At 38.1% G+C, this 27,914-nt stretch overlaps 1 protein-coding gene, 1 long non-coding RNA gene and 1 pseudogene across 6 annotated transcripts in view; 2 read left to right on the forward strand and 1 right to left on the reverse strand.

The window, feature by feature from the left end:
• The window catches only part of ZNF529 (zinc finger protein 529), a 43,796-nt gene extending 21,385 nt beyond the window's left edge, over nt 1-22,411 (forward strand). For 2 of the 4 annotated variants that reach the window (XM_080828045.1, XM_080828046.1), the window contains exons 3-6: nt 14,752-14,846; nt 15,047-15,120; nt 15,782-15,908; nt 20,524-22,400. In XM_080828045.1, coding sequence (XP_080684171.1) covers nt 15,061-15,120; nt 15,782-15,908; nt 20,524-21,935 — 1,599 coding nt within the window. In that variant the 5' untranslated portion in view covers nt 14,752-14,846; nt 15,047-15,060 and the 3' untranslated portion in view covers nt 21,936-22,400. Of the gene's footprint in view, nt 1-14,751; nt 14,847-15,046; nt 15,121-15,781; nt 15,909-20,523 lie in introns of all 4 variants that reach the window. The other 2 variants (XM_080828047.1, XM_080828048.1) reach the window with 2 other exon arrangements.
• The window catches only part of LOC308358051, a 53,770-nt gene continuing 27,138 nt past the window's right edge, over nt 1,283-27,914 (reverse strand). The window contains exons 2-5 of the long non-coding RNA XR_013968282.1: nt 19,979-20,097; nt 15,725-15,918; nt 2,266-2,597; nt 1,283-1,672 (exon numbers count right to left, since the gene is read on the reverse strand). This is a non-coding gene — a long non-coding RNA (uncharacterized lncRNA). The remainder of the gene's footprint in view (nt 1,673-2,265; nt 2,598-15,724; nt 15,919-19,978; nt 20,098-27,914) is intronic.
• On the forward strand, nt 25,379-25,964 carry LOC308358050 (high mobility group protein B1-like; annotated as a pseudogene). The gene has a single exon. The product of its transcript is annotated as a high mobility group protein B1-like (transcript).

Consider the following 27,914-nt stretch of genomic DNA (forward strand, 5'->3'; position numbering starts at 1 on the left):
AACCTGAATTTTGGATGACAGATGCTATGTTCTTTATTATGACAGTATCCAACCTCCAATCGCTTTTTAAATCTGATGTCTAATTCATCAAAAAATGTTTTCATCAACATTTAATATGGATTAGTGTCAGAGATCCATAGAGTGATAACATAGCTCACCATACTTTATTTAACCTATTGCCTAATCTTAGATGTTTAGAATTATCATAAACTACTTTGTAATTTATATAGATCTTTATGATAGGATTTTATCTGTTTCTTAAGAATTTCTAGAAGTTGCATTTATAAGTCAAACATCAGTGGGCGCCTGGGTGGCTCAGTGGGTTAAGCCTCTGCCTTTGGCTCAGGTCATGATCTCAGGGTCCTGGGATTGAGTCCCACATCGGGCTTTCTGCTCGGCAGGGAGCCTGCTGCCCCCTCTCTCTCTGTCTCCCTCTCTGCCTACTTGTGATCTCTCTCTGTCATATAAATAAATAAATTCTTAAAAATAAAAATAAGTCAAACATCAGGTATTTATTAAGTGCCTACATTAAAGAGACATAGCTTCCATCCCTTAACTTTTTATATTTGGTTGTGTAAATATAAACTATGAATAGGACTAAAACTCTGCTAGGGTATGGTAAAAACTATTTAAAAAATGAGGCAGTGCACCTTTGTAGTTCGTGAGGAAAGATATCATGGAGACAAACCCAAAGCTATAAGGTCTTGACCAGGTTACACCAAAGCCATGGTTTGTCAGAGTTCCCCAAAACCATCCTTAAATTTGATGATGTGCTAGGGCTTACAAAGTTAGGAAAAATGGTGGTTATTTAAGGATATAGTTTCATATCAGTGAGGAGAAAATTCACATAGGCTGAAGAGCAGGAAAACCCACATGTGAGCTTCCACTGGAGTCACAGAGTAGTGCTTAATTCTCCCAGAAACAGTTTGTAAGAATACATGTGAAGTTAGCCATGGAATCTCACCTGAGCTTTGGTGTCCCTGGTTTTTGCTGAGGGTCAGAAGCATAGGCAGGGAGCAGCTATGTGGTGTAACTGAGCTACTCCCTTCCAAGCCCCTCTAGAGGTCAGATTGATGCAGTGTGGCCCGGGGCACCTGGCACACCTCATTTCCCTCCATGGGAAACATCTTTAGACATTGTTTTTTTCCTAATTGAGTACCCCTATGACAGTTGAGAACCACAGATATTTATACCCTGTGTATCTCTTTATGTGCTCTGTGTGTGTGTATATTTGTGCTTTATACGTAAAAGGAGTAAGACTCTCCCCCCTCCATCAATTTTCACTTATTTGGGGCAATTTTATTCTGATTGAGTATACATGATTCAGTGTAAGTAACCACGTAAAAAAATTATATGACGACATATAGTGGAAATTTTAATAGTGGAATGGAATGGGATAATAAATTTGATTAATCCAAAAAAGCTGAGAAAAGATGAAGAGAGTACTAAGTACAGATGGGACAGATAGAAAAGCAAAAGAGTAACAGGCTTATTAAATCCTGTGAAAAGCACTTTAGGGGCGCCTGGGCGGCTCAGTGGGTTAAGCCTCTGCCTTCAGCTCAGGTCATGATCCTGGAGTCCTGGGATGGAGTCCCACATCGGGCTCTCTGCTCAGCGGGGAGCCTCCTTCCTCCTCTCTCTCTGCCTTCTTCTCTGCCTGCTTGTGATCTCTCTGTCAAATAAATAAAATCTTTTTTTTAAAAAGCACTTTAAAGGTAAAAGGACTAAATACTCCAAACTAAAGACAGTGTCAGATTGGAATTTTTTTAAAAAGCCATTTGCTATTTACAGTAAAAGATGTGTTTTAAATAAAAGGATTCTGATATATTGAAGCTTAAAAAACAGATAGGGGGTGCCTGGGTGTTTCAGTCAGTTAAGTGTCTGCCTTTGGCTCAGGTCATGATCTCAGGGTCCTGGGATCAAGACCCACATTGGGCTCTCTGCTCATGGAGGAGCCTGCTTCATCCTCTCACTCTCCCCCTGTGCCCTTTCTCTCAAATAAAGTCTTTAAAAAGAAAAAATTTTAAAAAAATCATAGAAAGAGATACAGTAAACTAATACTGTGAGAAAGTTGGTAAAAGTATATTGGTATCTCCAAAGTACATTTTGAAACCAGAGTGTTATGAATGATAAAAGAGCATATTTCATAATAAGGGATTATTTTTAGAGGAAGATAAAATATTTTGTTTTGACAGAAACATAACTTCAAAGTACATAAAGCAAACATTAATAAAATTAAGAAGAAAAGATACTTATCATACTTACCATTATCATACTTGAAGATCACACCTCTTTCAGGGATATATACAAGGAGTCCGAGAGTCTGTTCTGTTTTCTCCTGTCTGTGATAGCCAGGCAAGAGGTTCTAGTATGAATGATGTCATTCCTCCTCAGCTCTAGAAGGTGTTGGATGAGGGAGGAAGATCTCCCCTGGGCATGAGTGAGTGTCATAATCCCACTTCCAATCTACATCAACCAGATGGTGGATTGGCTAGAAACCTTTCTGCTGCACTGTCTCCCTACATCAGTGCAGAAGGTTCTCTGCTCTGAATCCATTACTGGAGAACTCTGTTCCCAGAGGTCTGTCCGTTGTCCCTCTTATTGAATATATTTCGTGTGTGAGTTCAGCAAGACGAGTTTGAAAGCAGGAATACAGAAGGAGAAAAAGAATTGCGTCAATTCAAGTAAATTGGTAGCTGTAAGGCATGTTTAGTGTAATAGTCTCGTTTATCTCTTAGCTCTGGCTTCTTTGGAATCTGCTTCTCCCATCAGTGAACCACTGATGGACTTTTCCCTGCTGCTTCATTTTTTTTTATTGATGTATAATTGACATGCCATACAATTCACCAGTATACTGTTGTTTTTTTTCAGTATATTCAGATATGTGCACATATCAACACAACCAATAATAGAACATTTTCATCACCCCAAAAAGAAACTCCTTACCCCTCTATTTTCCACCTCACACCTGAGCCCCCAAAAAACACTAATCTCTATTTTTCTTTTTCTAGACTTTTCATATAAATGCAGTCATCTGATATGCTGTCTTTTGTGTCTGATGTCTTTCCCTTAACAGGTTTTCGAGGATCACACATGTTGTAACACGTTATCAGTGCTTCCCTCCTCTTCATGGCTGAGTAACATTCCACTGTAGGGCTATACCACATTTCATTGATCCACTCATGATATTAAGGACATCTGGGTGTTTTCCACCTTTTGATTATTATGAATAATGCTGCAAAGAATATTGTGTTCGAGTTTTTGTGTAGATGTACATTTTTGTTTTTCTTTTCTGTATCCCTACCAGTTGAACTGCTGTATCACATGGTAACTCTTATTTTGAACATTTTGGAAAACTCCCAGACGGTTTTCCAGAGTTTTAGAATTTCAGTCAACAATGTAAGAGGGTTCTGATTTGCCCACATCCTCCCAACACTTTTTTTTTTTTTTTAAAGATTTTATTTGAGAGAGAGAGCAGAGCAAGAGAGAGAGAGATGAGGCAGGAGGAGGGACAGAGGGAGAGGGAGAAGCAGACTTTCCACTGGGCAGGGAGCCTGTCGCAGGACTTTATCCCAGGACCCTGGGATCATGACCTGAGCCAAAGGCAGACACTCAACTGACTGGGCCACCCAGGTTCCCCATCTGACTTTTTCTTTGTAGATAACCTAGTAAGTATAAAGTAGTATCTCATTGTAGAGTTTTACTCTGCTAAAATATATTTAAATAAGATTTATCATATTAATCATTTTGTAAAAGTATTTATTTATTTGACAGAGATAGAGAGAGATCACAAGTAGGCAGAGAGGCAGGCAGAGAGAGAGGAGGAAGCAGGCTCCCTGCTGAGCAGAGAGCCCAATGTGGGGCTCCATCCCAGGACCTGAGATCATGACCTGAGCAGAAGGCAGAGGCTTAACCCACTGAGCCACCCAGGCGCCCCATATTAATCATTTAAGTTTACAGTTCAGTGGCATTAAGTACACTTACATTGTTATGCAGTCATTACCACCCATCTCCAGAACTTTCTCACCTTCCTAAACTGAAGCTCTGAACCCATAATGACCCTTTTTGATTCCCTTTTGTTTTCCTTTTGCATATTTTCTATAGATATCTTGGTTGTGGTTACTGTGGGAAGTATGTATAATATCCAAAGTTTAAAAAATCTATTTTAAATTGACATCAACTTTGATCGTATACAAAATCTGTACTCCTTTTCAGTTCTACTTTCACCCACTTTAGAATAATGAAGTTGTAAGTTAACATTTTTATGTATTTGTACCCATTAATGTAGATATATGACTTTTTTTAAAAAAGATTTTATTTATTTATTTGACAGACAGAGATCACAAGTAGGCAGAGAGGCAGGCAGAGAGAGAGGGGGAAGCAGGCTCCCCGCTGAGCAGAGAACCCGATGCGGGGCTCGATCCCAGGACCCTGGGACCATGACCCGAGCCGAAGGCAGAGGCTTTAACCCTCTGAGCCACCCAGGTGCCCCCCCCTTTTTTTAAAGATTTTATTTATTTATTTGACAGAGATCACAAGTAGGCAGAGAGGCAGGCAGAGAGAGAGGGGGAAGCAGGCTCCCCGCTGAGCAGAGAGCCCGATGCAGGGCTCGATCCCAGGACCCTGGGACCATGACCCGAGCATATATGACTATTTTTTATTCATATATCTTTTATATTCTGTAGGAAAAAAATGGTTACAAACCAAGATTACAAAAATATTGGCTTTTATATTTTCCCCATGTATTTTCCTCTACCATTTTCTATCTCCACATAGCTTTGAGTTACTGTGTAGCTTCTTTTCATTTCAACCTGAATTCTCCCTTTGGAATTTCTTGTACAGTATGTCTAGTGATAATGAACTCCCTAAGTTTTTCTTTATCTGGGGACAGTCTTAATTTCTCCTTCATTATTCTGAACAACAGTTTTGCCACATATAAAATCCTCAGTTGACAGGGTGTCTTTTAGCATTTTAATTTTTTTTTTTTTTTAAGTAGGCTCCAGACCTGAGCTGAGATCAAGAGTCAGAAGCTTAACTTACTGACCCACCCAGGTCCCTTTAATTTTTTTCTTTTCTTTTTTTTTTTTTTTTAAGTAATGTCTGTGCCCCATGTGGGGCTTGAACTCACAATGGTAAGTTCAAGAGTCACATGTTCTACTAACTGAGTCAGCCACTGCCCCTCTTTTAGCATTTTAAGTGTATCATTCCACTGCCTTCTGGACTTCAGAGTTTCCACTGCAAAATCTGCTATGGAGGCTCCTTTGTACAAGATCAGTGTCTTTTCTCTTGCTGCTTTTAATATTTGTTTTTCAACATTTTGATGTTAATGTATTTTGCTGTGTGTCTCTTGGGGTTTATGCTTTTAGTTCATTGAGGTTCTTGGATCTGTAAATCCTTGTCTTTCCTCACACTTGGGAAGTTTTTCCTATTATTTCTTCAGAAAATCACACATTTCTCTCTCTTTTCCTTTTGTGGATTCCATACTACAGGTGTTAATCTGCAAGGTCCCATAAGTCCCTCATGCTTAATTAACTTTTATTCATATTTTTCCTTTTCACTCCTCAGACTTTATAATTTCCAGTGAGCTGTTTTCACGTGTGCCAACTCATTCATCAACTTTTTTTTTTTTTTTAAGATTTTATGTATTTATTTTACACAGAGAGAGAGAGCTCAAGTAGGCAGAGCAGCAGACAGAGGGAGAGGGAGAAGCAGACTCCTCACTGAGCAGGGAGCCCCATGTGGGGCTCGATCCCAGGACCCTGGGATCATGACCTGAGCTGAAGGCAGACACTTAGCCGACTGAGCTACCCAGGCTCCCCTCATTTATCAACTTTTTTGAGTGATTGTGGAATTTCAAAATTCAGTGATTGGATTTGTCAGGTCCAGAATTTGTTCAGTTCTTTATTTTTTTAATTTCTCTTTGATGATACTCTCATTTTGTTCATGTCATTTTTCTAATTTCCTTTACTCTTTTATCTATCTTCCTTTAGTTAGCTGAATGTATATAAGACAGTCATTTTAAACTCATTGCCTAGTGATTCTAATATTTCTTCAGTAATGGTTTCAGGGTATTTATTTTGGTCCATTGATTGGATCATGTTTTCCTGTTTCTTTGCATGCCATATGAATTTTGTTGAAAACTGGGCATTTGATAAAACTGTCTCTGAGTCTTTGCAGACTGATGGGGTAGGCCTTCACTTATTAGTACGGTGTGTTCTGAGCCTTGTGTCAGCCCAGGGTGAAAACACAAGGTCTTCTTCGTACCGCACCCCCCCCCCCCCCCGGCATTTACTGTGCCTGTATCTGTGTTTTTTGCTCAGTGTTCCTCATACACCACCTGCTTAATTTCTAGAGGCACCTGGGTGGCACAGTCAGTCAAGCATTCAACCTGGTTTCCCTTCAGGTTGTGATCTCTGGGTCCTGGGATTGAGCCCCGCATCAGGCTCTGCCCTCAGTGCAGAAGTCAGCTAAAGTTTCTCCCTCTCTCTTTCTCTCAAATAAATAAATAAATAAATCTTTTAAAAAATAGTAAATACCTTAATTTCTAAAGAATCTCACCCCATCTTCTGTGGGCCTTACAGGTTCTATTGCATTTCTCTCCCTGTAATCTTCTGCCCCAGGCATCCACAGGTCTACTCTCCCTGCAGATTTTGTGAACCATGATGCCTGCCACTGACTTCTGTGGTCCGTTACAGCGTAACATCTGAACTGTGCCACCATTACCTGTCCAAACTCCAATTCAGGTAGAAGACAGAAAAGTCGATTAGGCAGCCCAAAGACAAACTGGAATGTTGCAAATGAATTGTATTGTTACTTTCAGCCCAAAGGAAGGAACTGTGAAATAGGACAGTTCTTCTTCATCGTGCCAGCATTGGGGTAAGGGGAAGTAAAAGCCTCACAAAATTTCCTACTTCTTCCGTGTGATTTTACTTGATTGAGCATTTACTTGTTGCTGTAGGTTTTAGATTTCTGAAACGCATATGAAAATTATTTTGGCCAATTCCTAGAATTTTGTTTTTAGTTTTTATTCTTTGATTCTATAAGGGAATATGGATCTGGAGCCTTCCAAGTCTGACATCCTGCTGCTGTCACTCTTATTGCGGTTCTGATATGCCTTTCCCCTGATCATGACTTTTAGAATTTTTTCCCACATGCTTATGTATATCTTCTTTGGAGGAATGTTTATTGAAATCTTTTGCCAGGTATCTTTCTGTTCTTGAGTTGTAGGGGTGTTTACAAAACATGGCTTTGATACACACAAATTTTCAGTTTTGATGAAGCCCAGTTTTTCCTTTTGTTATATGTGCTTTGGTATCCTAAGAATCCATTGCCAAATTGAAGGTCATGATGATTTATTCCTATATTTTCTTCTAAGTTTCGTATTTTTAGGTTTACCTTTGGGTCGTTGATCAATTTTTAATTTTTTTTTTTTTTAGTTAATTCTTATATATATTGTGAGGAAAGGGTCTAATTTCATTCTTTTTGTATGTGGATATCCAGTTTTCTTTAGCACCATTTGTTGAAAAGACTGTTCTTTCCCCATTGAAAGATCTTTGTGCGCTTGTCAGAAATCATTTGGGGCACCTGGGTGGCTAAGTCAGTTAGGCGTCTCTGATTTCAGCTCAGGTCATGATCTCAGTGTTGTGAGATCCAGGCAGGAGTCAGGCTCCCCCCACAGCAGGGAGTCTGCTTGAGATTCTTGCTCTCCCTGTCCCTCTGTGCCCGCCCCCCCCCCCATAAATAAATAAATCTTAAAAAATCAATTGACTAGAGAGACATGGGTTTAATTTCCAATCAGTTCCATTCTGTTGATTGATGTATCTAACTTTATGGCAATGTTCAGTTGCTTTGATTAGGTTGGAAAATGCTAGGCTTCCAGTTTTTTGGTTTTTTTCCAGACAGTTCTTGTTCTGAATCACTTACAGTTTCATATGCATTTTAAAGTCAGCATGTCAGTTTCTACAAAGAAGCCAACTGGGACTCTGATAAGAGTTACAATGAATGTGTAGATTGTTTTGAGGAATATTGCAATCTTACTGTCTAGTAGTCCAGTTCATAAATGTGGGATGACTTTCAACTTAAGTTCACTAGTGTTTTTTTTGAAGTACACAGTTTGCATTTTTATTAAATATTTTATTCTTTTGGATACTGTTACAAATGGAATTATTTTTTTTAAAGATTTATTTTAGAGAGTGCACATGTGCACAAGTGTGAGTGGGGGTAAGGGACAGAGGGAGAAAGAGTCTTAAGCAGACTTCCTGCTGAGTGTGGAGCCCGATGCAAGGCTTGATCGGACAACCCCAAGATCATGACCTAAGCTGAAATCAAGAGTCAGTCGCTTAACCAACTGAGCCACCCAGGCAACTTGGAATTATTTTAATTCAGATTATTATTGCACTGTATAAAAATATAATTGATTTTTGCATATTTATTTGCATCATGTGATCTTGCTGAGTTCTAACAATGTTACAGTTTTGTAGGGTTTTCTGTATACAAGGTCATGTCATCTATTAATGGAGATTATTTTCCTTCCATCTTTCCACTATTTTTTTTTTTAATTTCCTATTTGTCCTTGCTAGACCTAAAGAACAATGTTGATTAGAAGAGGCAAGAGGAAACGGGGAAGTCCACCTGGGTTGCACAGTTGGTTGGCTGTCCAAATCTTGGTTTTGGCTCGGGTTGTGATCTTGGGGTTATGAGATTGAGCCTCCAGTGGGGCTCTGTGCTCAGCTGGAGTCTGCTTAAGATTCTCTCTCTCTGCTTCTCTCACTTATACATAGTCTTTCTCTCTCAAATAAAATTTTTTTAAAAGATGCAATAAGGTATATAGATCCTCATCCTGTTCTGATATTAGGGGTAAGCATCACTAAGTCTAATGGTAGCTGACAGTTTTAAAATGTGGATGTAGTTCCCTTTTATTCCTAAATTTACTCTTTTGTCATGAAAGGATTTTGGATTTTGTCAAATCCTTATTTTTCATGTATGAAGATAGTCATGTAGGTTTTTATTATAGTGATATGATGTATTACATTAGATTAACAATCTAATTTTTAATCCCAGGGATAAATCCCACTTAATCATATGTTCCCAGGTTCAGGTACTGTGTTTTGTTTAGATTTTTGCATCCATTTTCATAAAAGATATTAGTGATAGTTGCCCCTTTTTTGTTGTGTTTTTCTGATATTACTGTCAAGTAAATATTGGCTTCATAAAATGAGTTGGAAGTTTTCTTTCCTTTTTCTCTCCTTTTTAACATCTTGAAAAGTTTGTGGAATTAGTATTCTGCTTTATATGTTTCGTAGAATTTAACAGTGAAGCTGTGTAGACCTGGGCTTTTTTTAAATAACTAATTCAATTTATTTGTTATGAGATTTTTCAAATATTCTGTCTTCATGAGTAAGTTTGAAAGTTTGTGTGTTTCTATTAATTTATCCAGTTCATCTGGGTTTTCTGATTTCTTATGTAATTGTTCATCTTATTCCTTTGTAATTAATTTTTATTTCTGTAAGGTTGGTAGTACTGTCCCCTCTTTCACTTATGATTATAGTAATGGGAGTCCTGTCTCTCATCAGTCATTCTAGATTATCTAAACATTTATGAATTTTTCATAGAGCTAGCTTTCAGTTTTATTTATTTTGGAGTATTTTTCCTATTTGATGTCTTTAATCTTTTCCCAGTGACTTGAGGGAGGTTGGATTTGACCTAGATATTTACTTTTAATTATATGCACTTTAAGCTTTAAAAGTTTTCCTCTAATCATTAATTGCACATCATAAATTTTGATATGTTGTGTTAGTCACAAGATATTTCCAGTTTCCCTTTTCATTTTTGATACATTATTTAGGAGTGTTTTGTTTAAATTCCACATGTTTTTGAGTTTCCCATTTTTCTTTCTGTTATTTCTAATTTTGTTATGGATAGACAAAACTTTAAAAAAAAAATTTGAGAGAGAGAACGTTGTGTGTGAGGAGGAGAAGGGGCAGAGGGAGGGAGAGAGAATCTCAGACTTGCAACTGAGCACAGAGCCAGAACCCTGAGATTATGACCTGAGCCAAAATCAAGAGTCAGCCACTTAACTAACTGAGCCATCCATGTGCCCCAATAAATAAATAAGTATTAAAAAAATAAAGAACTCTGTTTTGCCCCCTCAGTCAATTGTTACTTCATATGTTTTGGGGCTTTGTTTAAGGCATATATGTTCACAGTTGTCTTTTTATAGGCAGACCCTTTTATCAACATATGAAAGGTTTGTCTCTTGTAAGACTTAAAGCCTGTTTGGTCTCATATTAATATAGCCCTCAACCTCTTTGGTGTCTACTTGGATGCAATATATTTTTCCATCCTTTTATTTTAAACCTATTTATATACTGGATTTGTCATCAGTTTGTTGTAGATTGAGTACAGTTAAACCATATTTTCTATTCATCCTGCCAATTTCTGCCTTTTAGTTGAAAAGTCTAATCAATTTACGTTTAATATGTAGTAACTGAAGACTTGCTTCTACCATTTTTCTACTGTTTTCTATGTACACTCTTACTTTCTGTCCCTAATTGGCTTTCTTTATGTTCCATTGCTTTTGTAGTTTACCATTTCACTCCTTTTTTATTTCCTATTCATTATACCACTTAGTTATTTTCTTAGCATTTATCCTATAGATTTCAATTAAAATTTATATTTATGATGAACTAGTTTGAAATAAAACAGACTTCATTCAAGGGTCCCAAGACCACTCTTAGGTTCAATGATTTGCTAGAAGGACTCATGTCAGAAAGGCTGTTGTACTCTTTTTTATTCCCCCCAGTAAAAGGATACAGATTAAAATCATTAAGTGCCAGATATCCCAGGGACTAGAGGTAATCTACTAGGAGCTGATTAAGGGCCTACATTTTTGTTTGGAATGGACAGGACTTAAACATTTCAGACCTATTGAGTCAAACCTTGCAATTTAATAGTAAAGTTTAGCTCCAGCCTTCTTTTCCAATGCTGTTTTAGTCCCAGATTATATCTTTATACATTGTGTGCCCTTTAAATAGGTTTATAATTACATTTTATGCAGGTCTTTAAAGACATTGGAAAAAAGGAGGAACAACAAACACAAAATACAATATTATTGGATTATATATTTGCCTTTCAGTTGCCTTCACCATTGTTCTTTATTTCTCTTAGCTTTGTTGAGATATAATTGACATGTAACACATTAGTTTTAGGTGTACAACATGATTTAATATATGCATCTATTGCAAAGTGATTACCAAAATAAATTCCATTAACATCTGTCACCTTCTTCTAAGAACTTTTTATTCTGATAACTTTTAAGCTTTACCATCTTAGCCACTTTCAAACATACAATACAGCATCAAGTATAATTAACTATGCTATACATTAACATCCCCTTGACTGACTTACTTTTATACTTGGAAATTTGTACATTTCTTGACCATGTTCATCCATTTCGCCCACCCACACCCCCTCTCCCCTACCCCTCCCTCTGGAAACCGCCACTATGTTGTATCTGTGAAGTTGTTTTGTTTTTTAAATCTTAATTCCAGATATAAGTGAGATCATTGAGTATTTTCCTTTCTCTGACTTCCTTCAGCTAGCATAATGCCCTCAAGGCTAATCAGTTGCAAATGGCATGATTTCCTTACTTCTTATGGCAGAATACTACTCCATTTTGTGTACACACCAAATTTTTCTTAAAAATTTATTTATTTGTTAGAGAGCAAGCGAGTGAGCACAGGCAGTCAGAGTGGTAGGCAGAGGGAGAAGCAGGTTCCCTGCCAAGCAAGGAGCCCGATGTGGGACTTGATCCCAGGATGCTGGGGTCATGACCTGAGCCGAAGGCAGCCGCTTAACCAACTGAGCCACCCAGGCGTCCCCACACCAAATATTCTTTAACCATTCATGCATCAGTGAACATTTAGTTTGTTTCCATGCCTGTGTGTTGTCCATAATGCTGCAGTGAACATAGGGGGTGCAGAAATCTTTTCGAGAGCTTTCATTTCCTTCAGATAAATACCCAGAGGTGGAATTGCTTAGATCATATGGTGGTTCTATTTTTAATTGTTTGAGGAACCCCCATAGTGTTTTCCACAGCAGCTGCACCAGTTTACATTCCCAACAGTGCAGGAGGCTCCCTTTTCTTCGCATTTCACCAACAGTTGTTATTGTCTTTTTGATAACAGCCGTTCTAACAGGTATAAGGCAGTATCTCATTGTGGTTTTGAATTGCATTTCTCTGATGATTAATGATATGCGGCACCTTTTCATGTATTTGTTTATAATTTGTATTTTTGGTGAAAGTGTTTGTTTAGATCCTCTGCCCATTTTTAACTGGATTGTGTCTTTTTATACTGAGTTGAGAAGTCATTTATGTATTTTGGGTATTTAACCCCTTATGAGATACATGATTCACACCTGTTTTCAGTGGTTGATCCAGAGCTTAATGTATACATCTAAAGAGAAACAGCTTCCCATATATACTAAAATCCAATGAGACAGGGAAGTGGTACTTGTCTTTTAAAAAGTATGTGAACAGGGGCACCTGGGTGGCTCAGTTGTTAAGCATCTGCCTTCAGCTCAGGTCATGATCCTGGGGTCCTGGGATCAAGCCCCATGTCGGGCTGCCTGCTCAGTGGGAAGCCTGCTTCTCTCTTTCCCACTCCCCCTGCTTGTGTTCCCTCTCTGGCTGTCTCTCTCTGTCAAATAAATAAAATCTTTAAATAAATAAATAAAGTATGTGAAAAAGGGGAATCCCCCTGCACTGTTGGTGGGAATGCAAGTTTGTGCAGCCACTCTGGAAAACAGCATGAAGGTTCCTCAAAAAGGTGAAAATGGAGCTGCCCTATGACCGAGCAATCACACTACTGGGTATTTACCGTAAAGATACAAAGGTAGTGATCCGAGGGGGACCTGCATCCCAATGCTTATAGCAGCAGTATCCACAATAGCCAAACTATGGAAAGAGTCCAGATGTCCACTGACAAATGAATGGATAAAGAAGATGTGGTGTATATATACAATGGTATATTACACAGCCATAAAAGCCAAAAAAGAAAGCTTGCCATTTGCAATGATGTGGGTGTTACGCTGAGTGGAATAAGTCAGAGAGATGTATGATCTCATGGATATGTGGAAATTAGGAAATGAAACAGGATCACAGGGGAAGAGAGGAAAAAAATGAAACAAGACGAAACCAGAGAGAGAGACAAACCATAAGAGACTCTTAATCATAGGAAACAATCTGAGGGTTGCTGTTAGTGGAGGGGTGGAGGGGTGGGGGTGGGAGGATGGGATAACTGGGTGATGGACACTGAAGAGGGCATGTGATGTAATGAACACTGGGTATTATATAAGACTGATGAATTACAGGCCTGTACCTCTGAAACCAATAATATGTTAATTGAATTTAAATTTTTTTTTAATTTAAATTTTTTTAAAAAGTATGAGAACAGGGGCGCCTGGGTGGCTCAGTGGGTTAAAGCCTCCGCCTTGGGCTCAGGTCATGATCCCAGGTTCCTGGGATCGAGCCCCGAATCGGGCTCCCTGTTCAGCAAGAAACCTGCTTCTTCCTTTCTCTCTGCCTGTTTCTCTGCCTACTTGTGATCTGTCAAACAAATAAAATCTTTTTTAAAAAAAAGTATGGGAAGAAAAGAAAGCCTGCATATGTCTATAGCTTTTGTTACATTAATCTTATGTATAATTTTCAGTAAGCTCTACACCCAACATGGGGCTGGAACTGACAACCCCAGGATCAAAAGTCACATGCTATGCCTACTGAGCCAGCCAGGTGCCCTTTATTTACTGTTTTGATTTGATATTGTGGATCTGAGGTATCACTTATATTCATTTACTTAGTAGCCCAATTTGGCTTTGCTTTTACCTATCTCCTTTACGTTATTAGTGGAAATATTATATTTTTATATGTTATAGGCCCAACAGTACATTATTTTATACAGTTGATATTCAGAATGGTTAAGAGAAAGGTAAAAAAAAAAAATGTATATGCTGCCTGTGAAAATCAAATACTCACCTCCAGTGAGCACTTTCAGTCTTCTCCTAATAGTCTTTTACCAAAATGTCCCTGTTTTTGAGAATGCCCTTAGGCTTGAACTTTGCCATCATTACAAATGAAGTAATTTCCTTTGGAGAGGGATATAGAGCTCTCTTGTCTGTGGCCTGCTTCTCCCCCTTGACAAAATCCTGAGCCACAGATCTAGTACTGCAGTTAGGGGTATTAACATGCTTCACTCTGAGTCACACCTCTGCTTTTAAGAACTGAGTGCTTGGTAGATTGGCCGTGGTGGGAGAGATGCTTAAGTCAGGGGTTGCAGTTTGCCCTCGTCATGATCCACGATCCTCTCCCATGATCCAAGGCAGACAACTGAACCCCGGTATTCTTACCAGTGCCACATCCAGGGTGTATATTACATTTTGTTTGTGGCTGCTAGACTGAAGAAAATCTATCCCTTAGCTGTATTTTCCTGAGCAACAGACAGGTGGGGGAAGGATGAGAAATGTTGATGTGCTGCTCCTCCATGGAGTATGGCCATCTATTTGGGAGCAAGAGTTGACGAGTGGTGAGGAAGCCTTGACTGTACCAGTATAGAATATTTTTGTCACTAAGATGGGATGAACAAGAAAGGGTTTGGTTCAGATATTGCAGAATTTCAGTTTGTAATAAGTTTTAGTAGACTTTCTTGACAAATTTTTTTTCATTTACTATATATTTTTATATATAATTCTCACCAGTTTTGACAGAGGAACATGTCAACAGAGTTCCTCACACCATCATGGCAGAAATGGAATTCCCGGACCAATTCTTCACAGTTCTAAGCATGGACCATGTAAGTTGCTAAATCTGTCTCCTTTGTGAACATTTCCTTTTTCTGAACCTTCCTACCAAATACAGACTGCCCCACATTCCCATAGTTTTTCACTTTCTAGTGAGAGTTGGAACCACACATAAAACAGTATAACTCCTATGTGCCTATCTATTCTCCAAATAATGTTCAGCACTCTTACGTGTTCATTCTTTTGTCAACAGCAACTCGAGTAGAAATGGAATCCCTAGATGGAGGCATTTACCATCCTTTTTCATATTCTTGGATAGAGAAAAAGGTCAGCTATATCCATTTGATTACATATGGGCAAACTCTGTACTTCTCCTGAAGAGACAGGAGTTCCCAGGTAGACTGGATTTGATCTTGACTGGTTTCCATCATGCATAAATAGATGATTATAGACTTCCAGAATTGGAGAAGACCTTATCCAATATAAATGTCTAAATACAATTAAGCCAATATTTTTTTCATCAGACTACTCTATAGCCATTAAAAAGTACTTACTAAATAGTTTGTCATTAGAAGTGAAAATTCTGATCATATCATGTTAAATAATACTTAACATAGTGGTGAATTTAAAAAAAAACATAGTGGTGAATTTGGGGCTGCAAAAAATTATAAAGTAGTGTTCACATCTCATTTTCGAAGTTAGGTACTTCTAACTTCAAGGATATAGAAACTCACCTTTATTAGTTCATGCAGCAGGCATGTAGTATGTATGCAATGTGCATGAATACACTTTGAAATTTAAAAAAATCAATTTTCTGGAAATAAAATGAATTTACAAAGATATGTAGATAGTTCTATATCAGAGCACTATTTCCTTCTCATACCGTACCCTTCTACCCCTGGCCTACTGGTTTACTGTTTAGTCTACTTACCGTAATGTAATTCTTTTTTTTCTCAAAATATTTCCTATATATGGTTTGTTCTTTCAGGAGTTGGTGACATTCAGGGATGTGGTCATCAGCTTCTCTCCAGAGGAATGGGAATATCTGGATTCGGCTCAGAGGAGCTTGTATTGGGATGTGATGATGGAGAACTACAGCAACTTGGTCTCACTGGGTAAGTTTATCTGCATCATGTAATTTAGAATATGCTGTATTGAGTATCAGCTGCTTTTTAGTAAACCCAAGGCTATCTTTAAAGAAAACAGGTACATTTCTTCTTCCTGTTTCCAGAGGCACGGTTGAACTCTGAGTTGGAGAGGACACCTCCATTAAGCACATTCATCATTCTTCATGATGTCTCTATCTTCTCAGTCCCTTCATATTTCTACTTTCCCTGATACCCAGGCAGTTTAATTTGAATTTTAGAAGACATACAGCACATCCTTTGAGATAGCTCTTATATTGTGATTGAAGTCAGAATTGCTATAAATGCTTTGCTATTTTCTATCTCACCTTCTTGAAGAATAGCTAAGAACCTATGTCTTGATTTGTTATGATTATTAAAAGAATCTACATAATTTATATGTTAGATGGATAAACAGAATTCATGTTCATTGCCTCACATCTGTTGTCTTATACCTGTTCTGTGGTTAAAGAACATTGCATTTAACATTGTTAGTATTCCAGCAAGGATCTCTTAATGTTTTAGAAAGCTACCTGTTTTCCTGTCAGATCACATAGTTCTTGCCAGGTATCAGGCCCTGTTCTGAGCATTTTTAAACTATTGAATCTTAATTCTCCATCAGCTCAAATTCTTCATCAGCTCAAAGTATTTAGGCAGCTTCTCCGGGGTTACACACCCACTGAGCCACCCAGGCGCCCCCAAAAGGAGGTTTTCTACCCAAACAGTCTGACGCAAAAGCTGATGCTGTTAACTGGTACAATAAATTGCCTCACAAGACAGAGTTGAAATGGGTTTGAGTAAAGAACTCTGTATACTTTGTAATTCTGTGGTCACTCTAAGGTGAATGGTTTTTCAATCTCCTCACATTTCTCTTCTCTGAAATCTATCAGTATTATTTCAACTTCATTTATCAAAACTTAACCAATTCTCTTAAGTGTTTATGGTCAGAAGGCAATCTCCTTGAGTGGTGCCTGGGTGGTTCAGTTGGTTAAGCATCCTACTCTTGATCTCAGCTCATGTTTGGATCTCAAGGTTTTGAGTTCAAGCACTGCGGTGGCCTACTTAAAGAAAAAAAGAAACCTCTGTGGTCTTAGTTTATCATTCTATGAATATACAGTTCCTTATTAATAATTTGCCTAATGATTTTTACAATTAAAAATTTTCATTTATCGTGCGCCTGGGTGGCTCAGTGGGTTAAAGCCTCTGCCTTCAGCTCAGGTCATGATCCCAGGGTCCTGGGATCGAGCCCCACATCAGGTTCTCTGCTCAGCAGGGAGCCTGCTCCCCACATCCCCTGCCTGCCTCTCTGCCTACTTGTGATCTCTGTCTGTCAAATAAATAAATAAAATCTTAAAAAAAATTTTTTTTCATTTATATCAGTGTTTTCTTCTATCATTCTTTCTGCACTTATTAGTTGCCCTGTTGTTCTGTTACCAGCAAGAGTGTTTATGTTCTTCTTATAATTGTAACTAATTAGCGACTTAAAATGGTGCATCTGAAATTTTCTGACTTTCTCTTGTTTGTGTCTCATTATGGAATTATTGATTTTTTATTGGTTCAGTTTATTTTAGCTCACCAGTCTTAATTCTTGATGCCCAGTTGTATGGCTGTTTCTTATGGTGATTTTCGTGTATCTCTGACTCAGTCCTTTTTTTTTTCTTTAAGATTTTATTTGAGAGAGAGAGAGAGAGGGCACAAGATGGGGGAGGGTCAGAGGGAGCCTGATGTGGGACTCAATCCTGGGACTCTAGGATCATGACCTGAGCCAAAGACAGTCACCCAACCAACTGAGCCACCCAGGCACCCCGACTCAGTACTTTAATCTTGAAATTTATTCTTGCTTTTTGAGACTTTCCCAGGCTCACTCTATACCTTCCCTATCCCAGACCGAACACCTGAATTGGTAAAAAGTATGCTGTTCTGGTCTAAGTTTTGTAGTTTCTGTTGTATTTTAAAAAAATCAATACTAGGAGGGCATCTGGTGACTCAGTCATTGAGCATCTGCCTTTGGCTCAGGTCATGATCTCGGGGTCCTGGGATCGAGCACCCGCATTGGGCTCCCTGCTTAGCTGAGAGGCCTACTTCTCCCTCTCCCCCCGCTTGTGTTCCCTCTCTCGCTGTGTCTGTCAAATAAATAAAATCTTTTTAAAAATATCAATACTAGGTATTAATTTTACTTATTTACTTAACATATTTTAGTTACACAAAGGTTTTTTCCCCTTTCTTTGATTTTTGTATTGTCAGATGGTGGTCTCCCTTATCTCCTCCAGGTGTTTTGTGTGTCCAGTTAAAGCATGTCCCCATGCCTTCCATCCTCACACCACAGTAGTGTGTATATATTCAGATTTCTCGCTTTCTGTCACAATAATCAAGGGCACATGTCCCTTCCCTATACCAGATCATGACTCGAATCTTTTAGAAGCCCTAGCTTGTTACTTGTTTTACTACCACAACCTGAGCAATAGGCATGCTTTTGATTTTTTATTTCATGGGAGGTGAGTCAGTTTTCTGTCTCGCAACTTGGTCTTTTTCAATTTTTTGGGGGGCTTCTGGGGTTTCTAATATCTATTTACCTAGGAAATAATTCACCCTAAGACAACATTTTCAAATTGATTAGCATAGCAGCCTTAAAACAGTTTAGAAAATACCTTCTCTCGTGGTTTTCTTTTGTCATTTTTTACTTATTTTTATAAGATTTCTAGCTACATCTGATTCTGTATGTCTTGAATTTCCCCTTCACCTTTTTTTAGGTCACTGTGTTGTTTCCCATCTTCTTGATTGGGATGTATACATTATGTTAATAAGGAAAAATGAAAATAAGTAAACATTTAAATCCTTACTTTTTGTGTGACTAATGATGACGTCCGTAGACTTTAATATGTAATACAGTTGACCCTTCAACAGCACAGGTTTGATTCACGTGAATTTTTTGATTAAGGTAGTATAATATGTGAATGTATTTTTTCTTAATTTTTTTAAAGATTATATTGATTTGACAGAGCGCACAAGCAAGGGGTGCAGCAGGCAGAGGGAGAGGAAGAAGCAGGCTCTCCCTAGGCTAGGGAGTCAGATGCGGGGCTTGATCCCACCCTGGGATCATGACCTGAGCCAGAGGCAGATGCTCAACCAACTGAACCACCCAGGTGCCCTTCTTACACTTTTAACATTTTCTTTTCTTTAGCTTACTTTATTGTATGAGTACAAGTATGTAATATATAAACATATAAAATATGTATTAATCAACTATTTGTTCTTGGAAAGGTTTCCTCTGTCAGTAGTAGGCTATTAATAGTTTGGGGTGAGTCAAAGTTATATAATGATTTTTGATTGTGCAGGGCATTGGCACCCTAACCCCAGTTTCAGGGATCAGCTGCATTTTCAATGTGGTCATTCTCTGAAATTACTGTAATTTCAATTACATTTCCACATTTGGTGGAAAGTTTTCATTTTTAGGTAGAAGTACATTTTGATTTACTGATACTGGCATTCATTTATAATTTTATTATTCTAATCAAATAATGGTTGCATTATTATACCTTTGTTACTTACAACATAATTCAGTCACAGGAACTTATTTTTGCCCTGTATCATCCAATGTTTATCATTCATTTTGGATTTTCCTCCGGTTTTCTCCTCATCTAATTGTCAGTCTCTAGCCACTGTTCAACAAATTCTTTTTTACAGAGTTCCTTCCATTCTTGCTCACCTGTACCACCTTTTCCACATCATTCTATTAGCTTCTTCCCTTTTTAGAACTGCATAAGTTTTATGGCATGATTTATACCTACTGTAATATCTAAAATATTCTGAAACTGCCTTGCAGAGTATAACAATGGTTGACTTTGAGTACAGGAAAATGAAAGAGCATGAAGGAAAGAGCGTATTTGGGAAAAAGCATGAAGGAAACATTTAAATACAGACTAGGATGTCAGTAGGATAGATGTGTGACAGTGAAAAAGCTAATGAACAGTAATTAAGATGAGGTCTTAGAAGCACCTTGTTTCCACAGTAAAGTATTTGGATTCTACCGTTAAAAAAAAAAACAAAAACAAAAAACGTACCTGAGGTGCCTGGGTGGCTCAGTCAGGTAAGTGTCTGACACTTGATCTCAGTTCAGGTCTTGATCACAGGGTCATGCATTCAAGTCCTGCACTGGGCTCCATGTTGGGCTTGGAGCCTACTAAAAAAAAAAAAACAACAACAAACAAATAAAACCCCAAATAGCTAGTTTGTATTGATTATCAAATTGTGATCTGCATTAGCTGTATCTGTTCATGATATTGACTCGTTCTACATCTTTAGATATTGATCAGTTTACCAGGATTGGTTCCCAAACGTTAGCACTCTCAACGAGCTTACTAAGTGATAATCAACACCTAAATATCAGACCCACTGACTTTATCTGTTTCCCTTATCACAAACCTCACAATTTTACACTGTACTTTCATTATTGATTTTTCTTAAAACTTCATTGAGGTATTTTAAGCACTCACTTCTATCACTTGTATTGTTTGTAGTCACAGTTTTTCTCCTCTGCACTGTGTAAATGTTTCATTTTTATGGCACACCAAAACAAAAATTGTGTTTCTTTTCCCCTCTCTTTCAGATTTGGAGTCCAACTATGACACAAAGTGTTCGTCTACTAGAAAGGACATCACTGAAAACACTGGGTCTCAGTGCAAAGTAACAGAAAGTAAATTCATTGGTCTCGAGAGCTCCATTTTCAGAAATGACCGGCAAAGCAACGGCAAGTCTGAAGTACAAAGACCTGAAGTGGGATATTTCAGTCAAATGAAAATCAACTCTGAAAAAGTACCCAATTACAAACATCCTAAGTCTCTTATTTCACATCAGACAACTCACGATAGCAAAACCCCCCATGCATATAAGGAATATGGGAAGGTCCTGAGCTGTGACTTAAATTTTGATGAATATGAGAGAATACATACTGGTGAGAAAACATATCAATATAATGCATGTTGGAAGACCTTTGGAGATGACCCACATACCCTACAACTGAAAATACATAGTGGTGTGAAACCCTGTAAATATATGGAATCTGAGAATGCATTTAGTTTTTATGAAGACCTTAATATACAGAAAATGCATGATGATCAGAAGTGCTATAAATGTAAGAAATATGAAAGGACCATTAGAAGAGTTGAAGAAATACCTCCACTTCAAGTAATTCATGATGCTGAGAAACCCTATGAATGCACTTTCTGTGGTAAATCCTTTAGGGTGCATACACAACTTAGTCGACACCAGAAAATCCATACTGATGAGAAACCTTACAAATGTATGGAATGTGGCAAGGACTTTAGATTCCATTCACAGCTAACTGAACATCAGAGAATTCATACTGGTGAGAAACCATACAAATGTATACAATGTGAGAAAGTCTTTAGAATTAGTTCACAGCTTATTGAACATCAGAGAATTCATACAGGTGAGAAACCTTATGCATGTAAAGAATGTGGGAAGACCTTTGGAGTCTGTAGAGAACTTGCTCGACATCAGAGAATTCATACCGGAAAGAAACCCTATGAATGCAAGGCATGTGGAAAGGTCTTTAGAAACAGTTCATCGCTGACTAGACATCAGAGGATTCATACTGGTGAGAAACCCTATAAATGCAAGGAATGTGGGAAAGCTTTTGGAGTAGGCAGTGAACTTACTCGACATCAGAGAATTCACAGTGGTCAGAAACCTTATGAATGTAAAGAGTGTGGAAAGTTCTTTAGACTTACTTCAGCACTTATTCAACATCAGAGGATTCACAGCGGTGAAAAACCTTACGAATGTAAGGTGTGTGGGAAGGCTTTCAGACATAGTTCAGCCCTTACTGAGCATCAGAGAATTCATACTGGAGAGAAACCTTATGAATGCAAGGCCTGTGGGAAGGCCTTTAGACACAGTTCCTCCTTTACAAAACATCAGAGAATTCATACTGGTAAGAAACCCTATGAATGTAAGAAATGCGGGAGTGCCTTTAGTGTGGGTAAGCACCTTACTTGACATAAAAAGCTGTACTGGTGTTTTGTCTTTTGAATGAAAGACATGTACAAAAGCCTTTTGCTTCTGAGTTTCACTAGAGAAGTCCATGCATTGTAATAAGAAGTAATCAGGGGATTATGTTGCTCTTATTGTTTCCAGACTTCCTGGCAACTCTATTTAGCAGAATTACTCAGTGACAGGTGATGTATACTTTTATTAGATATTGCCAAATATTTGTTTTTATTTCTTCTTTTTATATCAGTTAACATTCTGAGTATCTACTTAGATAGGATGGTCCCTATCATTTCTGATAATTAGTGAAACACATTTTCCACACCTATTAATTGGAGTCAATTTCACATGAATTTCTTTTCCAGACATGTTTTGTTTACAGTTACTTTTCATGTTTGTGTTTTTGTTCTTTTGTCTATTCATTATTTTGGCATATTAATTTGTAATATTATTCAAATAAATCTTTTGCATTCTAACTTTTTGTTACATATGATGTACTTTTCTTCCTCCAGAGAGTTAAAACTTCTAGTCGTATACTATGTATGTGGTTTTTTTAAGTTTATTTGGCAGGCAGAAAAGCAGGCAGAGAGAGGGGGGGAAGCCGGCTCCCCGCTGAGAAGAGAGCCCAATGCAGGGCTTGGTCCTAGGACCCTGAGATCATGACCCGAGCTGAAGGTAGAGGCTTAACCCATTGAGCCACCTAGGCACCCCTATGTATGGTTTTAAAGTCTTATGGCCCTGCCTGATATTTTTGTAGATGTATTTTTAATTTTCTATTGTTTTTAATGTTAGATAAGTAATTTCCTTTCCATTGCCATCAAGTGATTGATTTCTTTTAAATTAAATTTCTGTTTTGGGGGCACCTGGGTGGCTCAATGGCTTAAGCCTCTGCCTTCAGCTCGGGTTGTGATCCCAGGGTTCTGGGATCGAGCCCAGCATCGGGCTCTCTGCTCGGTGGGGAGCCTGCTTCTCCCTCTCTCTCTGCCTGCCTCTCTGCCTACTGTGATCTTTCTCTCTCTGTTAGGTGGATAAATACAATCTTAAAAAAAAAAAAAAATTCTGTTTGACATGACAGACTTGCCTAAGTACCTACCACAACACAATTCCTTTAAAGAGCCTTTTGACCTCTAGGCAGTACCAAAGGGCATCCAAAGGAAAGGGGCACTTTTAAATCTTTTGTAAAATTTACTAAGACATTCGTATCTGTCTCTTAAGATTTATTAAAGGAGAAAATCTACAACTATTGTAATGATTATAAACTTAGTAAACTTACATTTGGAGGGTCTACAACTCTATTATTACCCTGGCTTCAGTTGGGTTTTGTGTATTTATACTTTTTGTTCCCTGTTAGTGTTGCCTTGCTGGGTTGTGGCAGCTTAACAATCAATAGAACTTTGATTTTAGAAAGGAAAGGAAAAGCAAAAGAAAAAAATTAGTGAACAGAGATAAAATTGCAATTCTTAATTGTCCATCATCGCTTTCTTTAGCCAGGAGAGTTGACCTGGTTATGCAGTTAATGTTAATTATGAGCCACTGGTTATTAGATGTTTATAAGAAAATTTACCTATTGTTAGATACAGTTATGTCACCATTACGGAGATTTTAGTTTTTCAAACTGGTCTTCCCCAGAATTTTTGTACTCTAAAGTTTTTGCATGACCCAGCAATATTCTTATTGGATATATTGAGTTGTTTTGCTTTAAATATTCCTAATCAGTATTTTATTTAAATTAGCAATTTTAAAAAATATACACTTAGGGGTGGCTGGGTGGCTCAGTTAGTTAAGCATCTGCCTTTGGCTCAGGTCATGATCTCAGGGTCCTGGGACTGGGCTTCTTGCTCAGTGGGGAATCTGCTTCTCCTTCTCCCCAGTGCTTTCTCTCCTGCTTACTCATTCTTTCTCAAGTAAGTAAATAAAATATTTAATCTATATATATACACACACACATATATATATATGTGTGTATATATATACACACACACACAGATATATACACACACATAGACACACATATATGTACACACGTATACATAAAGTATGTGTGTATACACATACATACACACACATTTGGTAGATATATCATGCTACAAAATAAGAATGAGTCTCTGTTGTTAATCTTTTTATTAGGATATATGCTATTTAATGTCTTTAAATAGGTCAACCTTTTTTTTTAAGATTAAAAAAAAAATTTACTCATGAGAGACAGAGAAAGGCAAAGGGGAAGCTGGCTCCCCCATGGAGCAGGGAGCCCAATGTGGGACTCGATCCCAGGACCCTAGGATCATGACCTGAGCTAAGGGCGATGCTTAACGGACTGAGCCACCCAGGCACCAGTTCAACTCTATTCTATTACAGTCCTATTTACTGGGTTATAATGTGATCACACTGCTGATTTGCTCTTTGATTCCATCTTATTTGGTTATTCTGAGTTACCATGCTCGCTTCGGCAGCACATATACTAAAATTGGTTATTCTGAGTTACCATCAATGCTGATTACTCTCTCTTATTGTTAATACTTTAGAACTACTTGCCTTATACGCCTTTGTGTATTTTATAATTTTCCTTTTCGCTGACCTGAACAAATTACATATACATAAAATTTTTATTACATAAAATTTGACAGAAACAAAATAACCATGTATCTTGGCACTTACTTTTTGAAATGATTAATAAGTAAATGAAAATTTGATAAATACAAGATATCCTTATTATGTCTTATTTATAATTACAGCTATATTTTGGTCACATTACATTAACATTTTTCTTTGGACTTTGTTAAGAACTCCTGTCATTTCACAGAGTGCTGATACAATAAACCATAATGTAATTATTGCTATTAACTTTTTTTTTTTGGCTACTTCATTTCTTTCCATTTTCATGTACTTTATCCTTTTCACATTTTCCCTAGTCTACATACAAGTTTTTGGGTTTTTTCTCCCAAATACAAGAGAATGTTCCACCCACTATCTTGTTTATTGTTGCAGTGAACCCTGAAATTAGCTTCCAATAATGGAATCCTTTTTCCATTTAGTGGTGAAGAATTCTAATTAATAAATGTAAAAGGAATGAGGGAGATAGGAAAACACTGTAATAATAGTAATAATTACATACAAAATTCATTGATGGATACCAAAACATAAAGGCAAAAGTTTAAAGAGAAACAAGCCATTAGAATTACATCAAAGTATCTATCCCAAATATATATATTGGAATATATATATATATATATATAGGATATATTACAAGGAGAAAACATTCCATATACAACCTTTTTGAAATGATCACCAGTAGTAAGACATGGGCATATATACTACCCAGAGTGAGGCACTAAGAAGGGCTTACCACGGGAGTAGTATTCTGACTTAAGTAAGAAAAAAAAAAAAGACCCGCTGGATCAAGTGAGAGCCAGTTGGGCACTGGGTGACTCTGTGCCTCACTGAGGAAAGTAAACATGGGCAAAGGAGACTCTAAGAGACAAAACGTCATCATATGCATTCTTTGTGCCGACTTGCCAAGAGGAGCACAAAAAGAAGCACCCAGGTGCTTTAGTCAGCTTCTCAAAGTTTTCTAAGAAGCGCTCAGAAAGGTGGAAGAGAAAGGAAATTTGAAGAGATGGCAAAGGCGGACAAGGCCTGTTAGGAAAGAGAAATGAAAACCTCTGTCCCCCCTCCAGGGGAAACAAGAAGTTCAAGGATCCCAATGCACCCAGGAGGCCTCCTTCGGCCTTTTCCTTGTTTTGTTCTGAGGACCGCCCCAAAATAAAAGGAGAACATCCTGGCCTATCCGTTGGTGATGCTGCACAGAAACTGGGAGAAATGTGGAATGACACTGCTGCAGAGAACAAGCGGCCTTATGACAAGAAGGCTGCTAAGCTGAAGGAAAAACATGAAAAGGACATTGCTGCATACCGAGCTAAAGGAAAGCCTGATGCGGCAAAGAAGGGAGTTGTCAAGGCTGAAAAGAGCAAGAAAAAGAAGGAAGATGAGGAAGATGAAGAGGAGGAGGGGGCAAATGACGATAATGATGATGATGAGTAAGGTGGCTCTAGCAGTTTTTTTTGTCTATAAAGCATTTAACCCCCCTGTATACAACTCAGTCCTTTAAAAAAAAGATTTAATGTAAGGCTGTGTTAAGATTTGTTTTTAAACTGTACAGTGTCTTTTTTTATATAGTTAACACACTATCAAATGTGTCTTTAGATAGCCCTGTCCTGGTGGTATTTTTAATAGCCACTAACCTTGCCTGGTACAGTACGAGGGTTGTAAAATCGGCATGGAAACTTAAAGCAGGTTCTTGTTCGTGCACAGCACAAATCAGTTATATATGGGGATGGTAGTTTTTCATCTTCAGTTGTCTCTGATGCAGCTTCTACAAAATAATTATTGTTCTGTTAACTGAGTACTACTTTAATTCCAAAAAAAAAAAAAAAAAAGTTGCAGCTGTTTTGTTGACATTCTGAATGCTTCTAAAGTAAATATGATTTTTTTTAAGATTTTATTTATTTAATTGACAGACAGAGATCACAGGTAGGCAGAGAGGCAGGCAGAGAGAGAGGAAGGGAAGCAGGCTCCCCGCTGAGCTCTAGAGCCCGATACGGGGTTCGATCCCAGGACCCTGGGATCATGACCCGAGCCGAAGGCAGAGGCCTTAACCCACCGAGCCACCCAGGCGCCCCAGTAAATATGATTTTTTAATTAGTTAAAAAAAAAAGGGGGGGTGCCTGCATGGCTCAGTGGGTTAAGCGACTGCCTTCAGCTCAGGTCATTATCCTGGAGTCCTGGGATCGAGTCCCATATCAGGCTCCCTGCTCAGCAAGGAGTCTGCTTCTCCCTCTGACCCTCCCCGCCTCTCATGCTCTCTCTCATGCTCTCTCTTAAATAAATAAAATCTTAAAAAAAAAAAAGCATTACCATAATGTAATCATGAGGAAACTGCAGATAAACTGAAAATGAAGAATTTTCTATATAATAACTTACCCAGTACTTCAGAAATCCATGACCTTTCAAGGTCATGAGTGGCAAGGGTAGAATGAAAAACTCCCAAAAGCCTGGAAGAGACTGAGGATGTTTGACAACTAAATACAATGCAGGAATTTGGATTTGATCTTTGGGACATCAGTGGAGAAGGTTTGGTGAAATTCAAATAAAGCTGGTACTTTAGGAACGCGGGGATGGCTCAGTCAGTTAAGCACCTAACTCTTGATTTTAGTTCAGGGTCATCATCTCTGTCATGGAGTTGAACCTCACTTTGGGCTCTGTGCTTAGCACAGAGTCTGTCTGTCCCTCTCCCTCCGTTCTTCCCCCCACTCTCCTATCTTTAAAATAAATAAAATCTTGGGATGCCTCGGTGGCTCAGTCATTAAGTGTCTGCCTTAGGCTCAGGTCATGATCCCAGGGTCCTGGGATGGAGTGCCGCATGGGGTTCCCTCCTCAGTGGGAAGCCTGCTTCTCCCTCTCCCACTCACACTGGTTGTGTTCCGGCTCTCACTGTGTCTCTGTCAAATAAGTAAGATCTTTAACATAAAATGAAATAAATAAAATCTTTAAAAAAAAAAAAAGCCAGTACTTAAATTGACAGTACTATGCCAATGTTAATGTCCTCATTTTGATCACTATATTATAGTAATGTAATATGTTAATATTATGCAAACTGGGAGAAGAATGTATGGAATTTTTGTGTTCCTAACAATTTTTAAGAACAGAACTTTAAAAAATATATTGTTTGCAGTCAAAATGGGAGAATAGACTGGATTTACCTTCCTGCCCAAGTAACACAGATAAAATACAAGCAACAACAGTTTTCTGATATTGAACAATGGACAGCAGAAACACCTAACCAAGTGTAAACAAATGTGATATCTGTATTTTTGACTCTACTTACTTCCTAGTAGACATTTCCACATCTCAGCACAGGAAGGAGGAATACAGGGGGAGCGTCGTGATGCCAAGATGGAGATGAGAGTCCAGGGAGGCACAGAAAGCTAGTTT

This window comes from Martes martes (genome assembly GCF_963455335.1).
Source record: "Martes martes genome assembly, chromosome: 17".
NCBI classification, from domain to species: Eukaryota; Metazoa; Chordata; class Mammalia; order Carnivora; family Mustelidae; genus Martes; species Martes martes.